This window comes from Amblyomma americanum, chromosome 6 (genome assembly GCF_052857255.1).
Source record: "Amblyomma americanum isolate KBUSLIRL-KWMA chromosome 6, ASM5285725v1, whole genome shotgun sequence".
Lineage (NCBI taxonomy): Eukaryota > Metazoa > Arthropoda > Arachnida > Ixodida > Ixodidae > Amblyomma > Amblyomma americanum.
In genome coordinates this window covers 103564940-103587308 of record NC_135502.1, presented here as the reverse complement: position 1 = coordinate 103587308, position 22369 = coordinate 103564940, and the positions used below count along the sequence as shown (strand labels likewise).

General features: G+C 42.9%; 1 protein-coding gene across 1 annotated transcript; it reads right to left on the bottom strand.

The window, feature by feature from the left end:
• Positions 1-2812: 2812 nt before the first annotated feature.
• On the bottom strand, positions 2813-20890 carry LOC144095429 (glycoprotein-N-acetylgalactosamine 3-beta-galactosyltransferase 1-like). The gene is made up of 4 exons (XM_077629171.1): positions 20752-20890; positions 10851-11169; positions 9478-9832; positions 2813-3000 (listed from the first exon to the last, which is right to left on the bottom strand). The coding sequence occupies exons 1-4, from the start codon at positions 20888-20890 to the stop codon at positions 2845-2847; spliced, it is 969 nt and encodes a 322-aa protein (XP_077485297.1). The 3' UTR covers positions 2813-2844.
• Positions 20891-22369: the final 1479 nt, after the last annotated feature.

Sequence of the window (22369 nt, the reverse complement as noted above, 5' to 3'; positions counted from 1 at the left end):
AGTCGACGTCGTTCCAATAATACCAAAACCAAGTGCGGAGCAAAGGAGGGTATGCCCTCCGGCGACTGCCGCGGTGACCAGGTCGGTCTGATACGGCGAGATCAGCTGACGGCAGCATCCACCGGAGCCCTGGAATAGGGGCAACCGACCGTTGCGGAGATTGACTCACCTGAAGAGCACAAAAATACTTGCGCTACAGCTAAATAAACTTATCCTATCCTATCTTATGCACTCTGTGCAAAAATATTGATGCGAAAGCTTCACTACGCTACCTCGTAGCTATTTCGCGGTGCTTGCGATTTTGACCTTCAACTTAGCCAGAGGTAAAACATCCTACGGCGCGGTTCGGGCGTCCACCTATCTATGTGCGACAGTTACTATGCCATTTACTTTTCTGAAAACCGGTTCGGGTGTCCACCAATTTATGTGAGACTGTTACTGTGCTATTTCCTTTCATAAAAACAAATTTTAAAAACCAATAATCAATTTTTCTTCGAACCGCCGGGTTGGTTCAGTGGTTACGGCGCTCGGCTACTTATCCGGCTACTTATCCGAACCCGACCACGGCGGCAGCGTCTCGGTGGAGGCGAAACGCAAAGGCGCCCGTGTGCTGTGCATTATAAGTGCACGCTAAAAATCCCCAGGTGGTCGAAATCATTCCGGAGCCCTCCACTACGGCACCTCTTTCTTCTTTTCTTTTTTCAGACTCTTCTTTATCCCTTCCCTTACGGCGCAGTTCAGGTGTCGCCGAGATGTGAGACAGATACTGCGCCGTTTCCTGTCCCCAAAAACTAATTTATTTTTTTTAGAAACGAAAGACAAGGCGCATAACTGGCCCCCTGGGACGGTGGAAACCTCAGTCGCGCTTTAAGCTAAGTGGCGGTAGCGCCAGATGTGTGCTACATGCGTTGGCAATCACAACGTTGTAGCAGAAACGCGGTACTGAAGCTATAGGCTGTCGGCGTTCATTGTCGTCATTGGCGTTGGCGTTGACAACGTTCTAGACTTCGATGATTTTAAGGAAAGTGCGCATAACTGGCTCCCTCGATCAGTGGACGTCTCAATCGCGCTTTGAGGTACGTGGAGGTAGTGAGACAGAGATATGGGCTGCATGCGTTATCGCTGAAAACGTTGTGGCAGACACGCGCCACTGCAGCAGTAAGCCACAGCGTTCATCGGTTGACCAACCTCTCGCCATCAACCATTAATTTAACTGCTACTTCCCATGGTGGCAGGGTGGGCGCTCCCTATTCAGCGTCCGGAACGCAGAGAAACTGGCTGGCGGCCGATTAGGAATTTACAATTCTGTGGAGGTAGTACATGCCTGGAAGTATTATATTCTAAATTAACGTATTCTTATAGCTTCGAGCTTACGTGCAGTTCCTATGGGCGTGTGAGTAAACGCTATCTGCTCACAGTTTCTAGTCGCATTATATATTACCTAGTTGCTTATCCTTTTTTGCAGCGTCAGGTTCCCGTCAGATTTCTAAATAATCTGAATCTGTTTTATATATTCGTCTCTGGCTTCACTCAACCTTCATGCAAATGAAAGGTCCAGTAGAATAAATAAGAACTAGTCCGAAGTTTTGTTTGTGATTCTCAGGCTAAAAGAAACGGGCGATTAATAGTGGGCTGCGGAGTAATGTTTCGCACGAAAGCATATTTCCAGTTATTATGTATCCTAAAATCGGCGCATTCCAGCACTTCGTCACCGTAAAATAAAATCTCCGTGGCCAGCAATAACCACTATCGCTGATCAGCACGTCTCAGTACTTTTTTCAACGCATTACAACTCTGGTGAAGATTATTAAGTCATTTAAAATGTTTGCCGCTTTGTTTCAAATGTATTACAATCTTCGTGGAGAGCGTAATATAACACAAGGCCGCGGCGGTCGCATTTCGATGGAGGCGAAATTTTGGAAGCCCGTGTGTTGTGGAATGTCAGTGCACGTTGAAAAACCTCGGGTGGTCGAAATTACCAGACCCCTCCACTACGACCTCCTACATAGCCTGAGTCGCCTTGGGAAGTTAGACCCCATAAAACAAGGCGAAAAAAAGAACAAGGCAACCTGCGACTTGAAGCTAAGCTTTATTCAACGAAGGAAAGAAAATATACAAAAAAAAAGATAATGTGCAACTCGCGGCACAGAACAAAGCGAAATAGCCGAAACGAACAAGACCAGGAACATTTCAGATCAAAGCGAAAAAATCTCGCTGATGAAGAGAAAGCGAAGCTCGGCATGCACAAGTATGTCTGGCTTTTGCTATCCAAGGATGGTTGCATTTTATCTATCGAGCAGACTTATATAGGTATAACATAACGGTGAAGCTAGAGGACTGGGTGACAATTGTACAAAATAGAATTGGCCACAAGGGTAATAATAGAGATATTGTGATAGCGGGCGCTTACATTCTCAGCACTATGAGTTCCGTGCCGCGTCACTGAGACAAAATTATCTGTAAAGTCCCAACTAACGTACCTGCTTATCTGCGGGTCAGGGCCTATCATCTGTTCGTGAGTGGCGTCAAAGTTCGCTGTTGATTTAGGCACACAGTCATTCAGTGCTCAGTGTTAATCATTGCAAAAAGAGGCTTTGAAGCCGTTTCGTTACTTCTACCAGAGACCAGCACGTCACGGCTCTCATTGAGAGGCTCTTAGATTCAAACAAAAGTTGATATACTGGCGTTCAAAGCAATTCCATGAGCTTCCATTAAAGTTTTTCTATTCTTGCATGGAGAACAAATGGCGTGAAGCCGCACTATATTTAATTAAGCCACAATAGCTCAAACAATCCGGAATATTTGTGAAAAAAAACCCCATCGCCGCTCCTAGTTCGCCATAGCTCATAGTTCTGGTGGTGGCGGCTGCTGCCTGAGGTGAATGCGTTCGTCGGGGCCGCCCAGCACCTGTGCGTGGTAGAGGAGATATTCGAACAGGTACATCGACTGGGGTCGTACGTAGTGGAAGGCCACCGCCGTGTCGCTGCAGCAATTTTTACCCTAGAAAGAGAAAAAAAGGAGACGCAGTAGTAGTAAGTGGCGTTAATGTTCCGGTCTGTAATAAGGCATGGTCAATGAGATGTGCATTAATACCCGGACAAGCTGTCTGTCGTACCTAAAATATGACACGGGTACTCAATTACGAAAACTTTGAGATCACTGCGGTGACCCGCACTGGAGAAATGTGAAAGCGTTGCGTTGCTTCTATTAGAGACCTGCATTGACGTCAGCGGATGTGACGTGAAGAAAATTTCTAGAACGCGGGTTTTTTCGTCGACGCCAGTACACGTTCCATTTATTTTATTTATTTATTTATTTATTTATTTATTTATTTATTTATTTATTTATTTATTTATTTATTTATTTATTTATTTATTTAAGTCTCGATGTGATGGTACTTTTTCTATTTACGTGGCTATTGTAACCTACAAGTTCAATTTTCGCGTTTAATTAACTAATAACATCGCATTTACTACATTTTTCCCAGAGTGAGATCTCATCGCATACTATCTAGCACGACCGAACTTTTGCACATTCATATTTATAGAACGACACAATTGTGCAGAGAAGCTTTCACTGGCACGACGGAGCGATCTAACGTTTTCGCTATCAAAAATTTTGAGGGCACTTAAGTCTGCTCACGTGAAGGAACGCGGAAGCATGAAACATTCTGTAAAGCGTTTTTTACACGACGCCAGCACAAGTTCTACTTATTGTTTTTTTTTCCTTTTTATTCCCCTATTTTGTTTTCTTTTTTTTTTGTTTTGACGTCCAGGGGCTATATCGTTGCCCATGTCTGCTCTGACATGCAGGTGCTATGTCGACGTCCGCGGCTATTGAGACGCCGAAGTGTAATTCATGAATAAAATTTTCCCACTGGAACATCTCATCAGGCACTATCTCACATTGTGAAAATTTGCACACATATCTTTACAAAATGACACTAACGCACGGAGAATCTTCTTCTGACGCGACATAGCCATCTAAATCATTCGCATTAATTTAATTCTCGCGTTTAATTAATTCCCGAACTGAACCAAATCGACCAAATATTTCCTACAGCGAGATCTCATCACACATTGCCGAACACAACCAAACTTTTGCACATATATCTTTATAAACGAACATAACTTCGCGGAGAGCTTCTTCTGACGCGACATAGCCACCTAATGCATTGTTATTAATTTGATTTTCGTGTTTAGTTATTTTCCTAGTTAAATCACATAGACCAGAATTTTCCCACAGCAAGCTCTTATCAGGCACTATCTCACACAATAAAACTTTTGCAACTACATCTTTATAGAACAGTACAATCGTGCGGTGAAGCTTTTGCTGACGCGACATAACAATCTAATAAATGAATTTTTATAAATTTATTTTCACGTTTAATTAATTTCCTAATTATACCACATCTATGAAATTTTCCCGCAGCAAGACCTCATAAGGCACTATCTCTAAAGCCGAACTTTTGCGTATGTCTTTATAAAATGACAAATTCGTGTGGAGTACCTTTTGCTCACAGGAAGTAGCCATCTACTGCTTGCACATTAACTGAATTTTGGCGTTTAATTATTTCCCTAAATATACCTCATCTATCGAATATTTCCTAAAGCGAGATCTCATCACACTCTGTCTAAAACAAGCAAACTTTTGCACATATATCTTTATAGAATGACACAATCGTGCGGAGAACCTTTCGCTGAGGCGACGTATAGCCATCGAACTAATTTAAATTTCGCGTTTAATTATTTTATATTTATACGACATCGAAAAATTCATCACACTGCATTATCTCCTCAGGCACTATCTCACACAGTCAAACTTTTTCTGACGGGACAGAGCCGTCTAATCCTCTCGCATTAATCATTTTTCGCGTTTAATTCTCTAATTATACCACGTAGACCAAATAATGTCTACAGCGATATATCATCACACATTGTCTTACAGTGCTAAACGTTTGCACATATATCTTTACAGAACGACACAACCCTGCGGAGAAGCGTTCACTGACGCGACATAACCATCTAATGCTTTCGCATTAAAAATTCTGGCGGCAATTAAATGTACACACGTGGAGGAGTGCGAAAGCATGGAACATTCTAGCGCTCCTTTTTGTCCACGACTTAAGTGGGGTTCCATTTATTATTTTTATTTCGGCGTTTATTTTCTTTGCTTTTTTTGTTTTTTTTTTGCTTTACGTCCAGGTTCTATGTCGCCGTCCGAGACTGATTTGACATCCACTTGTATGTCAACGTTCGTAGCTATTGTGAGATCAAAGCCTAACTTTCCAGTTTTATTTTTTATGTCATTAATACTGCCAGCCTTTGAACAAAGGCCCTTGGCAGAAGTGGGTGCCACATAAAATGCACATTGATTATAAAAAATGCACGTTAACAAGCAGTAACAAGGAAGACGTAAGATTGTTAAAAAATGATCTTAAAGCATCCTCAAAAAAGACTGGAATGTTGGATATTCCATGACAATGAGGCTCGAATACTCCATCTTTGGACGGTTCGTGGGAAGAAGGAGCAAGGTCTTTTGGTTTTTTAGAACGATGTGATCGTGTTGGGCGTAGACAGACGTCTTGGATATGCTGCTCTCTGGTTTGAATTCACCATGGCAAATTAAGTCCATGTATTTTAGTCTTTCGCGGCGTCTTAATTCCTGCAGTTTTTCCAGGTTTGCTCTGTCTAAAAGAAGGGTCGGTGATGTTTTCCAGCTATATAAATTATAATTGTAATTATAATTATAATTTGCTTCGGTGTACGGATCACAAACGACTGCTGCGTATTGCAGGACTGGCCTATTGAACGTCTTATAAGCAATTAGCTTAATATAAAGTGTGGATAGTCGCAGGGATCTTCTTATAAAGCCTAGCTTACACATTGTTCTGATTTCAATAAGAGTGATATGGTCATTCTATTTAGAATCGGTTGCGATTACGGCGCCTCGGTATTTTTAATTTTCTACGAAGGATAAATGCTGATCATTAGTGGTGTATGAAAAGTTGAAGGCTGTTTTTTGCTTGTTATCCTTATGGCTACTGTCTTCTTCATCTGCATTTCATCTGCCGTGTTGAGCAGAAACATTCTATTGTTGATAAGGCTACCTGTGTTAAGGCGTGATCACTCGGGCTTTTGATTTCCTAATAGAGGATGCAGTCGTCCGAAAATAGCCTAATTTTCATTGGTGTATGCTGAGTAAGGTCATCGATGAAAACAAAAAATAAAAGTGGCTCAAGTATGGATCTCTGCGGTAAGCCGGACTAAACTGATGCTGCACTTGAACCTACGCCTTCAACAAATACACTCTGTTGTCGTTGAGACAGGTATGCCTTAATCGATGCGAGCAATCCCCTATTCTTTAATATGGCTTGCCATTGTAGAATAAGCTACTGGTGGGACACACGTTCGAAAGCCTTTTCAAAATGTAGATAAATGATATTACTTTGACCTTGATTATCTAAAAGTGCGACGAAATCATGAATAGTTTCCAGCAACTGTGTTATCGTGCTTAACCCTTTGGGGAAGCTCTGTTGTCTGCAAATAATTATGTTAATATCTTCAAGAAAAGTCGAGATATGCTTAAAGATAATATGTGCAATTTGGCACAGGAGGATAGTAATAAAATTGGCCTCTAGGAACCAAGAAATGAAGTGTTTTCTGCTCTGGGTAAAGCTAGTATCTTTCAATATTTCCAGTCGCTTGGAACGTCTACTTGCAATGTTTCTTTACATACCACGCGCAAGTATTTTGAACATCATTCAGCATACTTTACCAGGAAGGCATTAGGTATACCATCAATACCTGACGATTTTTGCCCATCAATTTCTAGCAGCAGCGAGAGCCCATCTTCTGACATAGTTATATCATCGATCAGAGGGATGTCATTATACAATAAAAAATTTGGACCTTTACCCTTACCCGTATACACTCAGCAGAAAAACTTGTTGAAGTATTCTGCGATGAATGAATGGTCGGTTATAGTTATTCCATTCACGCAAAGGTTTATTACTGAATTCTTTTTTGGCCTGAAGTACCGCCAATACTTTGCTGGGGACGAGAGAAGAAAATTTTTCATTGATACGTTATGATAGTACTTTTTGGCTTTCTTTAAGGACTGCTTTACCTGCAGACGCATCTCAGCAAGTTTGCTAGCATTGTACGCGGATGGAAGCTTCGGATGCTGTTTTCTTATCTTTTTAGTCTTTCTTCCCAACCGCCCAATATCTTCGTCACCCATCGGTTTGTGTTCCGCACTATTTTGCGCTTCAAAGGCACGAAGTCTTAAACACACTCTCAGACAAGATTTAAAAAAAAAAACACCATATGTAATCATAAGAGGTTTTGCTTTAAAATCTTACATATCATTAAGAAAAATTTTCCCTGATGGCGATCTATTATGAACTATATAACACAATCAAACATTTACATATTTATCGTCACAGAACCACGTAATCGCGCGGACACAAAACATAAGGCTACGGTGACGTCCGTCAAAGTCAAATTTTTACGTTTAAAAATTCACTGCAGATCGTCAACTAACTTTTTTCAACAGCAAAATGTTATCACGCACTATGTAACAAAATCAAAGTTTTGCATATTTATCTTCACAGAACCACGGAATAGTGCGGAGAAACTTTTGCTGACACGAAGTACAAGCCAAGTACAAGTACAAGTACAAGTTTAATTTCTGCGTTTAATAAAATTAGCTGATAACAAATCATTTACCAAAATTTTCCCCAAGCAAGATCTCTTTCTGCAATATCTAGCAGAAAATTTTGCCCATATACCTTTTGGCTTTTTGCTGACGCGATAATGCTTTCGGACTAAAAGAAATCTCAAGGCACTTACGTCTTGTTTGAAATTAAACAGCGCTGCATATTTAGGCGAATATACAGAAATACATGATAGGAAGGGTTTCTTCCACAACACCACTACGCGGTCTATTTAAATTTTTAATTTTCACTGTTTTATGTATTTTCCTTGCTTCTGTTTAGTTTTGAAGTCCAGGTGCTACGCCCGAGTCCGTGGCTGTTCTGACATCCAGGTGCTATGTCGACGTCCGTGACTATTGTAACGTCGAAGTGCAATTTTTGCGTCTGAATAGGTAATTACAATTCATCAGCCAAATCTTTCCCACAAGAAAATTTCATCACGCAATATGTAACACAAAGTTTTACAGTTATTGCACAGAACGACATAATCATGCGGAGAAGCTTTCGCTGACACAAAACACGGGGCAATTGTGGCATCGAGGTGTAATTTTGCGTTTAATTGTGTCACTAGTTATAAGTCATCAACCAACTTTTTCCAACAGTAATATCTCATCACGCGCCACTAACACAATCAAATATTTGCATGTATGTATTTTTAGAATGACACAATCGAGCGGAAAAGCTATCTCGAAGTCGAAGCTTATTGTGACATCGAAGTGTAATTTTCGAGTTTAATTAAAAAACAAATTATACCACAACGACTAAATTTTTTCCGCAGCGAGATCCAATCACACAATATCTAACCCAACCAAACTTTTGCACGCAATGCTTTATAGAACGACACAATCGAGCGGAGAATCTTTTGCTGACGCGACATAGCCATCTAATACTTTCGCATTAATGTAATTTTCGCGTTTCATTAATTATCTAAATAATCCACATCGACCAAATATTTCCCACAGCGAGATCTTATCACAGACTACCTAGCATAACCTAACGTTTGCACATCTAAACCGGCTGCCTCCGACAAGATACCCCTGGGACTGAGTGCAGAAAGAAATTTTGTTGTTTTCGCTCCAAAAACCGTGAGATAAGAGTCATATTTGACTGCGCGAAGCTTAATCTCAAAAATTCGTTAATAAACTGTGGGCGCTTAGTACGCCACTTTCCAATGTGTATATAAAGAGCCGCAAGGCTTAGAATCCTCTATTTGTCGGGGAGCACTTAAAGTATATTGCCGTACTCCAGCAATGAACGTCAGCGTTCCTTTGTTCGCTACCACAAATGCAAGGCTGCCTTCTCTACTGATTGCAAGGAACAAGCAACAATATTAATAAAATTTATTCTTATATATCCAGTAGCCTGGAAAGTGATATCAAACTCCGAGTGATAAGGCGTCCGATAATTCCTCCGATGATAAGCCCTCCGGAGTGATAAGCCCTCCGAGGCCAGGGCCTAGTCAGGAGGATGTGTTCCCTCCTTTTGCCCTGCCTCAAGGGCAACAACTATGTATTACCTCAATAAATCTTAAATCTCAAACCTCAAACCTCAAACGCTTTGAATTCGCCTGATGACCTGGTTCGCTAGTGATTGACACAACGTGAGTGCGTGTTTATTCAACATTGAATATAGCTGTTGAACTACTCGCAAACGCAAAATCGCATATTCCGGCCGGGAGCACATCTCGCATCAATCTTTAAATGCTAGACTGGTCACAAGCGAGCTATTTACCCACTGTGCCTTTTCATGCAGGCACTTACCGTCTGTACCGGGTACATTGAGTAGCGCCATATCCACCATGTCCGAGGTAGTGCACTGGCTGCCAAGAAGTGTTCAATCGCCAGCGGAAAGAAGCGGTTCCTTCCCAGAACATCTCGCGTTTCCACGCGGATGGCTCCCACATTCTTCAGGCAGCGCCCCAGCTCGGCGTCCTCGGGCGAGCTTCCGTCGGGGCGGCACCGTCCCTGCATCAGACCCTGCTCGACGACGCGTCGCAAGGCTTCGCGACTGAGCACGTATCCCGCACCGCCGCTCACGTAGCCACCGGGCACAATCACGCGGAACGGGTAGCCGAAGTAAAGCGGCTGCGAGGGGTCCTTGTCCAGCAGGAAGAACCTGCAGCCACACGGCGACGTGACATAAATGCATTTCTTACACAGTTAGGAACGAGACAGTGTTTCAGTTTCTACGGACATTTACTGCCCCTCAGACAAAGCTACAGCAATAGACACACTGGTGTTTCGAAGGTCTAAAAGAACCGCGTCTACGCAGCTCTACATCTAGATCCGGCCTATTTTATAACAGTATGGCACGACCGTCGATTCATTTGCCTTGAAGCACTTTAGCGCAGAGCACCGACAGAAGTGAGAACTAGCGCATGTGCAACCAACATGATTCTAGTGCAGGAAGACCCCTTCAGCTCGCGGAACTTAACTGAACATGGTTAAAACTCGGTGTATAGTGAAATGGCTTAGTGGCAGTGTTCGCAGCTTGTTTTCTTAAACTTACTCTAGAAGCTCTAGAAAATGAATTCACCTTGTTTTAATTTTAAGACATTAAAACCTTTGATATTATATAATAATGCAGGAACGAGGCGAAACCATAGGTACTAAGCAGCCATAGAATTCTTTTCACATGCCGCGCCTTTAGGCAGTCAATTCATATCTTGATCTTTGTAAACCGACTGAAGTCCGGAAAGCAGAATTAGCAATTTCTTGCCCTATGGACATGGCGGCGTCTAAAAATAGCGTTTTATGAAAACCAGTTAACGCTACGTCACTGCACAGAGAATGGGAAAACACTGTTTTCCTGACTGCGCACAGCTCAATCGCGTTTGGCGCTGCAATCTTCCTCACTCTTTTATAGCTTGCTCCGCGTAGTCCTCTGAGCGAACACTTGTTCCGCACGCCAGGAAAAAGGCGCCATGGGAAAACGCCGTAGTAGTTTCGTGTTGCAAGAACCACGATTTAAGCGTTGTCTCGCAAAAATAAACTCAGTTCAAAGACGGGAAAACATTTAGATCACCTTCCTTGCCTTAATTAGGCGGTTTTTCCTTCAGCTAAAGATCTGCTGGTGCAAGCTGCCTATTCGCCGTGAGGAAAGGTGCGTAGACGATAGGAAGGTCTCCGCTTGCCTGAGGTTCTCCACGATGACGTAGGTGTCGTCGTCCGCCTTCAGGAACCACTCGTATTTGGTCAGATGTTTGGCGTGGAGTTCCACGAGCGCCGCCTTCGTCTTGGCCCACAGGGCTTTGCGTTCCTCGGCGACGCTCAACTCGACTGCGGCCCCTTGGCGGCTGCTGCTCATGAGAAGAAGGCGGTTGCAACGACGCCCCCACGTGGAAACCACGTGGCGAGCCCGGCTGGAGATGGTGCGCGGGCCCGTCAACAACCAGCACAGCAGTGGCACGCGTTCGCGCAACAGTCCGACTGCACCTCGGGGTGGCGCTGCCGCTGAATGGGAAGCATGTATGGGAGGACAGTTTGAATTTGAATTCTTTCTATTTCCAGAGCAATACAATTTATCGCCGCGAAAGGAAATGCGAACAAAAGGGAGCCGATGCGCTCCGCTGTACGAATTTCTTTTCATAGCTCTCTAATATGGGTGCTGAAATAAACATGTTAGAATGGACCAAAATGTTTCATGGTCGACCACAGTGCTTTTTTATTGTATATTATACTTCCAATACCGTCAGGGATCATAACAGGGAGGGCATTCAAAAGTACAATGAAATACAAGTATAGCAATGATGTATAAGAAAAGTGCATATAGAAAAATTGCACAAAATTATGCATCAGCAAGTACGCATAGGTGATAAAATATGTTATGAGGAGCTTATGACAAGAAATTAGGCGGAAAAATTGTTATACCACAAGATAAAAACAAGAGGGGAGGAAAAAATTCACAGTTGCAAAAACACAATAATTGCTGAGCTGTAGGTAGCTCACATTCAACAAACTTGATAAAAGCATTTAATGTTAGACTACTAACAATGGACACCTTTAAAGTGTTCCATTCGCGTACAGCACGAGGAAAGTACGAATATTTAAAACGGTCAGTACGGAATGAAAACTCGTTTAGTGTGTCTATGTGGTTTTTACGTGTCTGCCGCGTTTCTGATTTTGATATGTATCTTGAGGCGTAGACTTTTAATTGATTGTGTAAGAATTGGCACATGGATTTAGGCGCGCTAGTTCTGCTCTGTTTTGAAGGGACTAACCCTTCAAAGTCCTGCGTGCCTCAGTGCCTGTTGGTGAGTCTGTTTACCTGTGTTTGTTCAATATGCATCTGACGAACTTCCTCTGCACTCCTTGTAATTGTTTGATCAGCTTGTTAGTGAAAGAGAACCAAACAACATTAGCATCTTCTAGAACTGGCCTGAAATATGTTTTATGCCTGTTTTATTTTTTTTCCTCAAGCAATTGCCTGACCATAATGTTTAATGCTCATCACTAAACGCCTTCGCATCGCAGTTGTCCAGTGTTGACTGGAAAAAATTAACGCTTTATTTGGTTTTTATTTTAAGTTTATTGCTTTGTATTTTTATATTTTGAATTTCTGTTGTGAAATACGTGTGTCGCGGCTGTTGTTATCCTAGTATCTTCAAATTTTTTCCTACAGAAAGTTTTATCATTTCCGCCTACTAAAAATGGGTTTCTTATGTTCCTCAGTGGCTCTTTAGTGTTTATGATGTTGTTTATATGTACACTGCGCTTTGTTATTTGTGTTTCTATATGTATTTTACTTGCACAATACTGCAACAGCCAGGTATATGAGGCTAACGGCACGTACTAAACAAATACAGATAAAATAGGTGGCAATAAGGACTAGTTAGCAAAATGGCTGGTATCATGTTAACAAAATTCGAGTGCAAGGGAGTGCGTCTGTTGATATCACAGTGCCGTCGTAATATTAATTTGTTACAAAAAAGGCGCCCTCTATGGGCGGAGGTTAGCGAAAGCATATGTTAAAATAGAAATGTTCGTTAGTGATCGCTGGATGCCAAGGCGATTTTCGCGATACCGCTTCTCCTTAGTAAGGTCACTACTGTGAACAGCAGTGTACGGTAGTACTGAGCGCAGATCCAACACGCAGCGCCTGGTGACTTATTCAGCGCTACTTGATTACACGTTTCTCAAACGACCGCGTAGAAGCATAGGATTGCTGACGATGGATGACATGCATCATTATACTCTGCAGCAGTTATTTTTCGATGCCAGCTGCCAGTACGGCAGCTGCTGTTATGCCTAGCAGTGGCAACACGTAGTGAGGGCAATAAAAACATTATATTTAGGGAAGCAGCACATGCAGTGACCATTCCTAGCAGTTGTCCGTTGTCTGTGCGTTTGTTTGCTGCTTTGTTTGTCCGAAGTCAACTTTGTAGCAAGCTGCCCACCAGATTGTGGGCAGCCTTCTGAGGTGTGTACACACACACGCGCGACCACCGTGAGAGACCGCCATGTCATTAATCAAGAGAGGTTGCTCGCGGAAGGAAACCTGAGTCTCACAAGTCTTACTGATGGAGGCGCCTGCCATAGCAGAGCAGTGGCGCACCGTTTAACCGCTGATAATTGCGCAAGAAGAGGTGTGCGGGAACCTAGAGATCTAGGAATGTAAAGTACAGGATCACTAATTGCGCATATATGGTCATTGACCAATAATCGCTATCCGAACAATTTCCATCCGTGAACAATGAATCCGAACACCGGAACCAATTTTAAAACCGAAGTTCTCACCCAACTAATTCGCCTTTGACCTAACTACGCAAATCTACCGTCATGTTAACTGCAATCATAGACGAAAACCCAAAAGAAAGGGCCTAAAGACGCTCATGGTGGATCTTTGAACAGTTGGACCTGAAATGGGTAGGTGTGTCAGAAGATAGAACCCGGGTGAGTCGCTTCTATGTGTCACCAGGGTGGCAGATCTCTTGAGCGCAGGAGGAAATTCACACTTTCTTTGATGTTTGAATACCAATAGTATGTAGATAAAAAGCAATCCTCTTCGGAGTTATACTGCAGGCGAAGAGTGTGTCTACGGCAAAGTGTGTTACAAGGAAAGCCGTAGTGCATTTGCTGGGCCGCTGACGTTCACCAAAATGGCCCGAAATGCATATCACATGGGAGCGTTTCTATCTTGCCACCACGCATCCTATCGTACCACTTTAGGCTCGAGAGCCCACAGACATAGCTAAATAGCAGCCCCAATGCGTTTATCACAGGTAGGAGATATGTGTAAACGCACCCAAACTGCCTGCTGCGGCTGAAAAACCATTTATTTTGCAACAGTGGTGCCAGAAATGTCATAAAAAGTCCCGTTATCAAGCAACATTTGATGGAGCATTCGTGTAAAGGTTCAAGCAAGCAAGAAAAACACCAAACAATAACCTACGTGCTTGAAACTTTTGAGCAATTCTTGGTTACCGAAGAGAAGCTTCATCGGCACGCTATTCTCCAAAAAGATTTGAGGCTTCGAAATGACGCTGCGCTGATTTTATAGGCTTTTGTAGAAAATTGGTTAAATGTAAAGAGGTTATGGTTCAGTGTGATAGATTCATAAATAATATATTTGCAAGATAAAACATCGCAAACGGAATTGTGGGAAATGAGCCGAATGAAAGACGGACCGAGTAATTCAAGGCCAAAAGCATCAGTCTTGAAAAAAAAAATGTTATGTCTCTTTATCGAATTCTCGAATGTAATGTTCCTATATTTATGGTGTAAAAATACTACGTTCATGGCACATTCTTTGAATTTTTCAAGCGAGTGCAAATCTAGGCCCCATCAAAAAGTTTATAAAAGAAGTTGAACGTGTTTCTGAGCGCTCAAAATTTTTACTGAAGAATATAGAAGCAATATATAGCTTTCATTGATTACAAGAAAGCATTCGACTCAATGGAAACCTCAGCAGTCATACAGGCATTGCGTAATCAGGGGGTAGAAGAGCGTTATGTCAAAATACTGGAAGATATATATAGCAACTGCGCAGCTACTATAGTCCACCATAAAGTCAGCAATAAAATTCCAATAAGGAAGGGCGTCAGGCAAGGAGACACGATCTCGCCAATGCTGCTCACCGCATGTTTACAGGAGGTATTTCGAGGCCTGAATTGGGAACAGTTGGGAATAAGAATAAATGGAGAATATCTAAATAATCTGCGATTTGCTGATGACATTGCCTTGCTGAGTCACTCAGGAGGTGAACTGCAAATCATGATCAATGAGTTAGACAGGCAGAGCCGACCGATGGGTCTAAAAATTAACATGCAGAAAACCACGGTAATTTTCAACAGCCTAGCAAGGAAACAACAGTTCACAATTGGTAGCGAGAGCCTAGAAATTGTAACGGAATACGTCTACTTAAGGCAGGTAGTTACAGCTGATCCGGATCATGAGAGGGAGATAACCAGAAGGATAAGAATGGGGTGGAGCGCATATGGCAAATTCTCGCAGATCATGAGTGGTAGTTTACCAATTTCCCTCAAGAGGAAAGTGTACAAAAGCATAATCTTACCGGTACTCACCTACGGGGCAGAAACGTGGAGGCTAACGAAAAGAGTTCAGCTTAAGTTAAGGACAACGCAGCGAGCCATGGAAAGAAAAATGACAGGTGTAACGTTAAGAGATCGGAAGCGGGCAGAGTGGGTGAGGGAACAAACACAGGTTAATGACATCCTAGTCGAAATCAAGAGAAATAAATGGGTTTGGGCAGGGCATGTAATGCGAAGACAAGATAACCGCTGGTCCTTAAGGGTAACGGAGTGGATTCCAAGAGAAAGTAAGCGTAGCAGGGGGCGGCAGAAGGTTAGGTGGGTGGATGAGATTAAGAAGTTTGCAGGCAAAGGGTGGATGCAGCTGGCAAAGGATAGGGTTAATTGGAGAGACATGGGAGAGGCCTTTGCCCTGCAGTGGGTGTAGTATGGCTGATGATGATGATAATGATGATGATGATAGAAGCAAATAACTTTAGTATCAGTAAAGACTAGACTGATACCAAAACATATGTTGTAAATTTTTATGATTTAGTTTACCCTAAAAAGTGCCATTCTCGTGTTTTCAGAAAAGATACCCACATTCCTGGCCAATACAAAACACTCCATTGGCCGCCCGCGGTTTACTACTACGCAAAATAACTGAACTGCCTTGGTGGCTCAGTGGTTAGGGGGCTCGGATACTGATCCAATGTTTCCGGGTTCCAACCCGACTCGGCCGATGCTTTTTGATGGAGGCGAAACGCTAAGGCGCCCGTGTGCTGTGCGATGTCAGTAGACGCTAAAGATCCCGAGGTGGTCGAAATTATTCCGGAGGCCTCCACTAAGACACCTCTTTCTTCCTTTCTTCTTTCACTGCCTCCCCTATCCCTTTCCTTACGGTGCGGTTCAGGTGTCGGCCGATATGTAAGACAGATACTGTGCTATTTCATTTCCCCAGAAAACGGAAAACCAAAACAAATAGGACAGGAAAAGATAAAACAGGTTTGAGGTTAAAAAGTTGCGATTTGCTGCTATGTACTCACTCTTAATACTGTGATTAGTTTGTTGGAGTAAAAAGAAGAACACCAAGAATTCTAGAAGCGATGCACCAACTTCACCGCTAAGTGTTTACTTAAACACTGCTGATTCTTGTACTGTAATGCCTCTTGCATTGTGTCGAACGCTATTGCCAATTTCTAAAAGGCGCACTTCGGTTGCTTGTGCTCTGCGTTCCATGTGGAACCTGACAGCTGCAGAAAGAGTAGCTTGCTTCCTCATTAAGTGAAGATTCGTTATCATTGTCAGTATATGCGTTCGGTCATGTCATGCGGGAATGCGTGAGACGATCAACTGCGGATGCCGTGTTCGAGTATTCGTGCAGCATATTAGGTCGTTCTTCTGGCATATAACTTACAGCTATGCTTTTATTTTCCGGGGCTCCACTTCCCATTTCAAGTGCGCTGTAGTCGTGAGGTGCAGCATATAATTGCACTCCAAGGCTCTGTTTATAAAACTAAAACGCGCGTGTGCCAGATGAAAAAAAATCGGCTAACGGCATGTCGGCTTAACGCATCAGATGAGTACACATGGCGGGCTGAAGGGAAATGATGGCACGAAAGCTTGTCTAGGCCCACCAAAGTGTATCTCTGAGGCAGCCGTCCGACAGGGGCAGCAAATTTTCTGTGTTACTCTATATACACCATTCAGAAAATTGACCAGCTTGCTTTGAGAGTTGGCACAATAATACACCTTTTACTACTTCTGTGCGTATCTGCAGCCGTAAATTTATATGCTGCTAAATTAATTATACTTTAAAATTATTATTTCTTCAAATAGAAATAGACCTGAAACAACCATTCTGAAACTTAACCTATTCACTCATCATGTTCACTGCGTTAAGTCTCTGATATATGGGAAGACTTTAATATGTAATTATGGCTAAACATTGGCGCTCAGCAAATTCTTTAAGACCGTTCTTAGAACAACACGCCTGAGCAGTTGGCGGCGCTGGAGGCTCCGCAGCTGCGGAAAAAATGCACTTTTTGTATTTATTATACGGGCAATTAGTGAATACCACTTGTCGCAAGTTTTCGCGTGGTGGAAAGGGCAGTCAGCCAGTCTGCAAGACGGCGAAAAGGGCTTTCATGAAAACTATTTATGGGGCAGATTCATGACCACATAGAACAAAGTGACTCGGCGGCAGCGTTAGTACAAAGCGTGCTTTGCGGTTGTCAAGCAGAATTTCGGCGCTCTCGGCTGCGCTCAATGCAAAGCCGGCAAAGAAGCACGGTTATAAGGTGTCAAAGTGACTACAGCAATCTGGAACAATGTGGAAGCAGTCGTGTCTGGCTGCGATCATTCGAGACAAGTCTGGTCGCCTCTCTCGCCGCACACAAAACGATAAAGCTGACCGCCGGTGGCTTTGAGAATGAACACAGAAATGGTACTAAGATTCGTGGACGTATATCGCGAGCGGAATGAAGCGGCTCGGCTCCGTGTGATTGGGAAGAAGAAAAGGCGGAGCGGACTGGTGGCGAGATGGCGCTATCATATCCTCTGCACCATAAGCCTGAGTGCTGCTCCTCATGCATCCACAACACTTGAGAAGGGCTGGTGCCGACTGCGATCAAGGCTTGAGGAGCATGAACGATTGACTGTGAGAGTACGCGGGACATTAGGAAACCGAGTTGCGGCCTGCCGTGTTCTGCATTTCAATGCCAATATGGAACGAGAATTGTTGAAAAAAAAAATTGTTTGCCTTAAAACAATTTCTTCAATAAAACTCACTTGTAGCAGGTGGCGCTATAGCTATCGAATATTCAGGATTTTTTGTCTTTACATAGACTACTTCAGTGTAGAATTTTTGGCTGGATAAGCGGCAAATCGCATTTTTTTAACTTCCGTACTTCTTTCAGTATTTTATGCCGTTCCATGAACAATTTTAGCAACTAGAAGATGACCCAGAGAGATACTAAACTATTTTGGGTTGGTCAAGAATGTCGGACATATGTCCTGAAAAAAAAAGGAAAGTGATGCTTTTTTGGTTAAAATAAAGAGCTAATAACTATATTAACATTTTATAGTGCCATTAAATTCTTGGCTGATGCTAAGAATAATACTAGATTGTTCAGGGTGAATTTCTAGTGGAGAAAGCAAACACATTATGTTCTATAAAGTTTGAATGCGTATTTCTCACTCATCAGGAATACTCAAAGATGAATCTCATGACCAGCAATTTTTTTTCTTCCAGAAAACAATAATTCGAAAATTGGTTTTGAGGAAAGGAAACGGCGCAGTAACTCTCGCACATCTCGGTGGACACCCGAATCGTCCTTTAATGGAAGGAAGGAAGGTGGGAGAGAAAGAAGAAAGGAACAAATATGTGCCGTTGAGGAGGTCTCAAGAATAATTTCGACCACCTGGGGATCTTTGACCTCGACTGACATCGCACAGCGCACGGGCGCCTCTGCGTTTCGCCTTCATCGAAACGTGGCCGCCACGGTCGGGTTCGAACCAGGGTACTCAGGCTCAGTAGCCGGGTGCGCTAACCACTGAAGCACCGCGGCTGATCGAGAAATAATCAGTGAAATTGCTTTCGACAATACACGATAAAGCGCCATAAATGCTTCGAGCAATCGGAGGAGGTCCATTGCAAAGCTTAATGAATCTGGCATGCGATGACTCAGATTGTAAGCATAGAGGGAAACATCTGGTGTTTACCTGCCAAGGGGCCACATCGCAATACTCTATTCATAAAACTTCAATTAAGATTCGGGTTCTACCATTGCTTTTTTACTTCTAAAAGACCAATTACGTGCGGTGTGTGGTGATGAGATGTCACACGTGCATGCTTATGGCAGAATGAGCGGAAGAAATTAGATGCCTGTCAAAACAATCAGACACCGCATCATCAAAAACTCTCAAAGAGATTATACCAAGGTGAATAGAGGATCTAAAGGTTGGAAAGTTGCTCATTAGAAACCGTGACCAGCTAGAAGTTTGAGGGCTTTAATTACGCTACAAAAAGGAACTCATTTTTATAACTCCTAATTTTGCTCAATTCGTGTCTTAGGTGATTAAGAAGGGGATGGAGGTATCAACTCGCTCTAAATGTAGGTAAAACTAGGGGAACTGTGTTCAACAGGCGGTATTTAAATCTGATTTCCTCAAACGAAAGATTCGTAACAAACCAGATACGTAATATATCACAAAGTTCTTACGTCGGAAGTGGAAGCATATGCTTCACATAAAGTGCAAACTGCAAAAAGTAGAAATATTACGACTGCGGAATATTGAGCTATGACCACAGGAGACCGAGAGTGAGGAGTTTGTCCAGGATATTGATGAAAGGAAAAGTGGACGCAGTCTACTTTAAATAAGATAATAATTCGCAAAAAGATCTCTCTCAGCAATGATTGACACCTGTTCTGCAATGCAGCAGGTACGGTGAAAATCGTGTCGTTTCTGTCCCCTTCACGAGGTCTCAGAAAGGTGGTTATGAAAGCGCGCATATTTTACGGCGGAGAACAAAATATACAAATATTCACATGCAGCTAAGTAGGCGGTAAAACCCTTTTAACTACTCATCCACACCCTTGAAGGAGCAGCGAACAAATAAACGCATATATTTCCATGACGAAACATTTAATTGTTCCCTATGCTTCCAAATTTTCCGTTGTTCGTTATATTGAACATTTCGTACCAGACAACCAAACCTTAGAAGCACTTGAAATCTCTAGTTTATGAGCCCAAAATACAACATCTTGAATGTTTGTGAAATGGCTGAACACAGTTTGAATTCCGGGTGGCAGGATGATACAGTCATTTAGCGATTATTAACTCATGGAGAACGCTTCATCGCTATCGTGTGTACTGTATGCTCTGAAACACTTTATTCCAAGAAACATTCTCGAGAGGCCGCCTAATGAGATAGGCACTGCCTTGAATACGCGGAGCAGTGTTATAGAGCTCGAAGTCACACCCTTTCGAATACACTCCGGTCATGGAAAGTTCATGCGAGATATAGACACCGCACTTTCCGGCTTGTTGAGCAAGGCTTGCCGCCTTTACCTACATCACGTCGTGACCTTATCGATGAACCTAGAAGATAAGCAGAAGAGGCAGGAGACAGTGATTAAGGTGATGAAGTCTTTGTAAGTCATGCTCAAACTTTATCTGCGAGGAGACGCTTTTATTAAATCACCTTATCACCTGCTCATTCTCGGCGCAGTGGCGCCATCCCGCAGCCTGTCGACAAAAGAATATGTGCAGACGAATCTCAAACTGTCGGCTTCCTGTCGAGGTTTCTTCCTAAGACGGTGACATGAATTATTGTTCCTATGCGGTTAATCACTATAGAAGAGGGGCCAGAAAGCTGGGATTTAGGCGCAAACATTGATGTGTCGAAGACCTGCACTTACCATGAATTTTTGCCTCAAATTATGTTAATACATTCTTCTGATCAGCTTTCTGTGCATTCAGGGGTTCCTTTGAAAGGAACCGAGTACCTAAATATTCAAGGTTCATCACAGCGAACTAGCAATCGCTTGAAGAGCGCACCTACCGTATGCTGTGTTGTTCAGGTCATACAGGATCGGGGTGAGTGGTGGCGTACCGCGGAAAGACGTCGCGGTCCTCCGAAGGATTGCTTCGGTTTTCTGCGAGTCCAGCGAAGGAATGTAGCAGGACAACGCCAGGCCCATAACGAGGCAGAGCAGGAAAGGAAGGCAACTACGTGCTAGAAGGTACGGCAGCTCAAGACTCCGCCAACCGCCGCTCCGCATTCGCCGTGCTTGAAACTGCGGCGCAGGACGGTTTCTACAGCATGAAACAGAATGCAATTTCTCTCTTTGAGTGCCCATGTACAAAGCGAAAGAAAGAGCTCATAAAATCACCTGAAAATCGGTCGCAACTTCAGACATTAGCACCGTTAAAAAGTTTAAAATATAGGCTTCAACTATTTCTTTTCATTTTATCTCGAGTTTGTTAGTGATTGCAAGTTTTTTTTCCCGTTAAAGCGACTGCAATGAAGCAACATCGCTAGATTATGGGTGAAGTCAGTGCGTCTATATTGTACATCTCATGCACGGCGGCCTCATTCAGAAGTGTTCCCGTGTTAGGTTCTTGAACTTTAAGGAATACGAGGTGGTTCCGACTACTTTGGATTATTCCACCAACACTTCTCTCATAGCCCGCGTGAAACGCGGGGACCTGAATCCCTTGCTCCTACACACGTACTTAGTACATTGAAGGTTTTTAGAACGGCAGACTGCATGAAACTTTTAATGAGATCCTATAAGCTTATGGATCTATTCGTAAAGTATCATTTCCACGAAATTAGAAACGCAGCCGCAAATTAGTAAATGTGACATATCTCCCACCACCTTATGTTCCGTGGAACCAAAATGCTTTTCCCAAAGAACTGAATTTATGGTTGTGCCACCCCAGAATCGGTTATCGCATCGATAAAATCTCTGAACCGCTACGCATAACTCCGTGGACGCCCCAGCTAAGTTGTTCTACCATTGCAATTCAATGGGGCATGACATCACGTTTGGTTGTGTGTTGAAATCATTACATGAGCCACCAAAGTCCACTGCCTAACGTTAATACCCTTTATAGCATATTTGTGGCTAGATTGCTTGCATTTTACCTCTTGTTCTCTTTACAAGTTCACCGCTGTCACTAATATGCTGCGCAGTGCTTAATTTAGTTTAAATCCTTTTTTACCAGCACCACAGTTCCTCTCCTTGGTCAGAGAACTGGTACAATGAAAATCGTAAGCGGTTTTTTATGCGCAAAATTGTTAGTATTATTAGTTGTAGTAGTAATGGTTTGTTTAACAAAAAGCAAACGCAAAGGATGTTGCCAGCCAGGCCAATTTCTATCTAATATCGTAGGCACCCTAGCTGTAGCCAGCGGAGGCGAAATTGGAAAATGAGAAAAGCGAGAAGTATATAGGGAAGCAATATCAAGAGAGGACAGGGGAAAGCTTTGCACACTATTTAGAAAATAATGTTGTAAGCTCCTATTCATAACTTGAGGGCGGATGCCAAATGCATTGCACGATGGTCACGTAATCCTGTTTTCTTGTCATGAACCGAACTAGCACTCAGTAGTTGAGCTATGTAAGGGGACATTAAACGGCTTTCACTATACAGATTAGGTTTATGGGGGCTTAG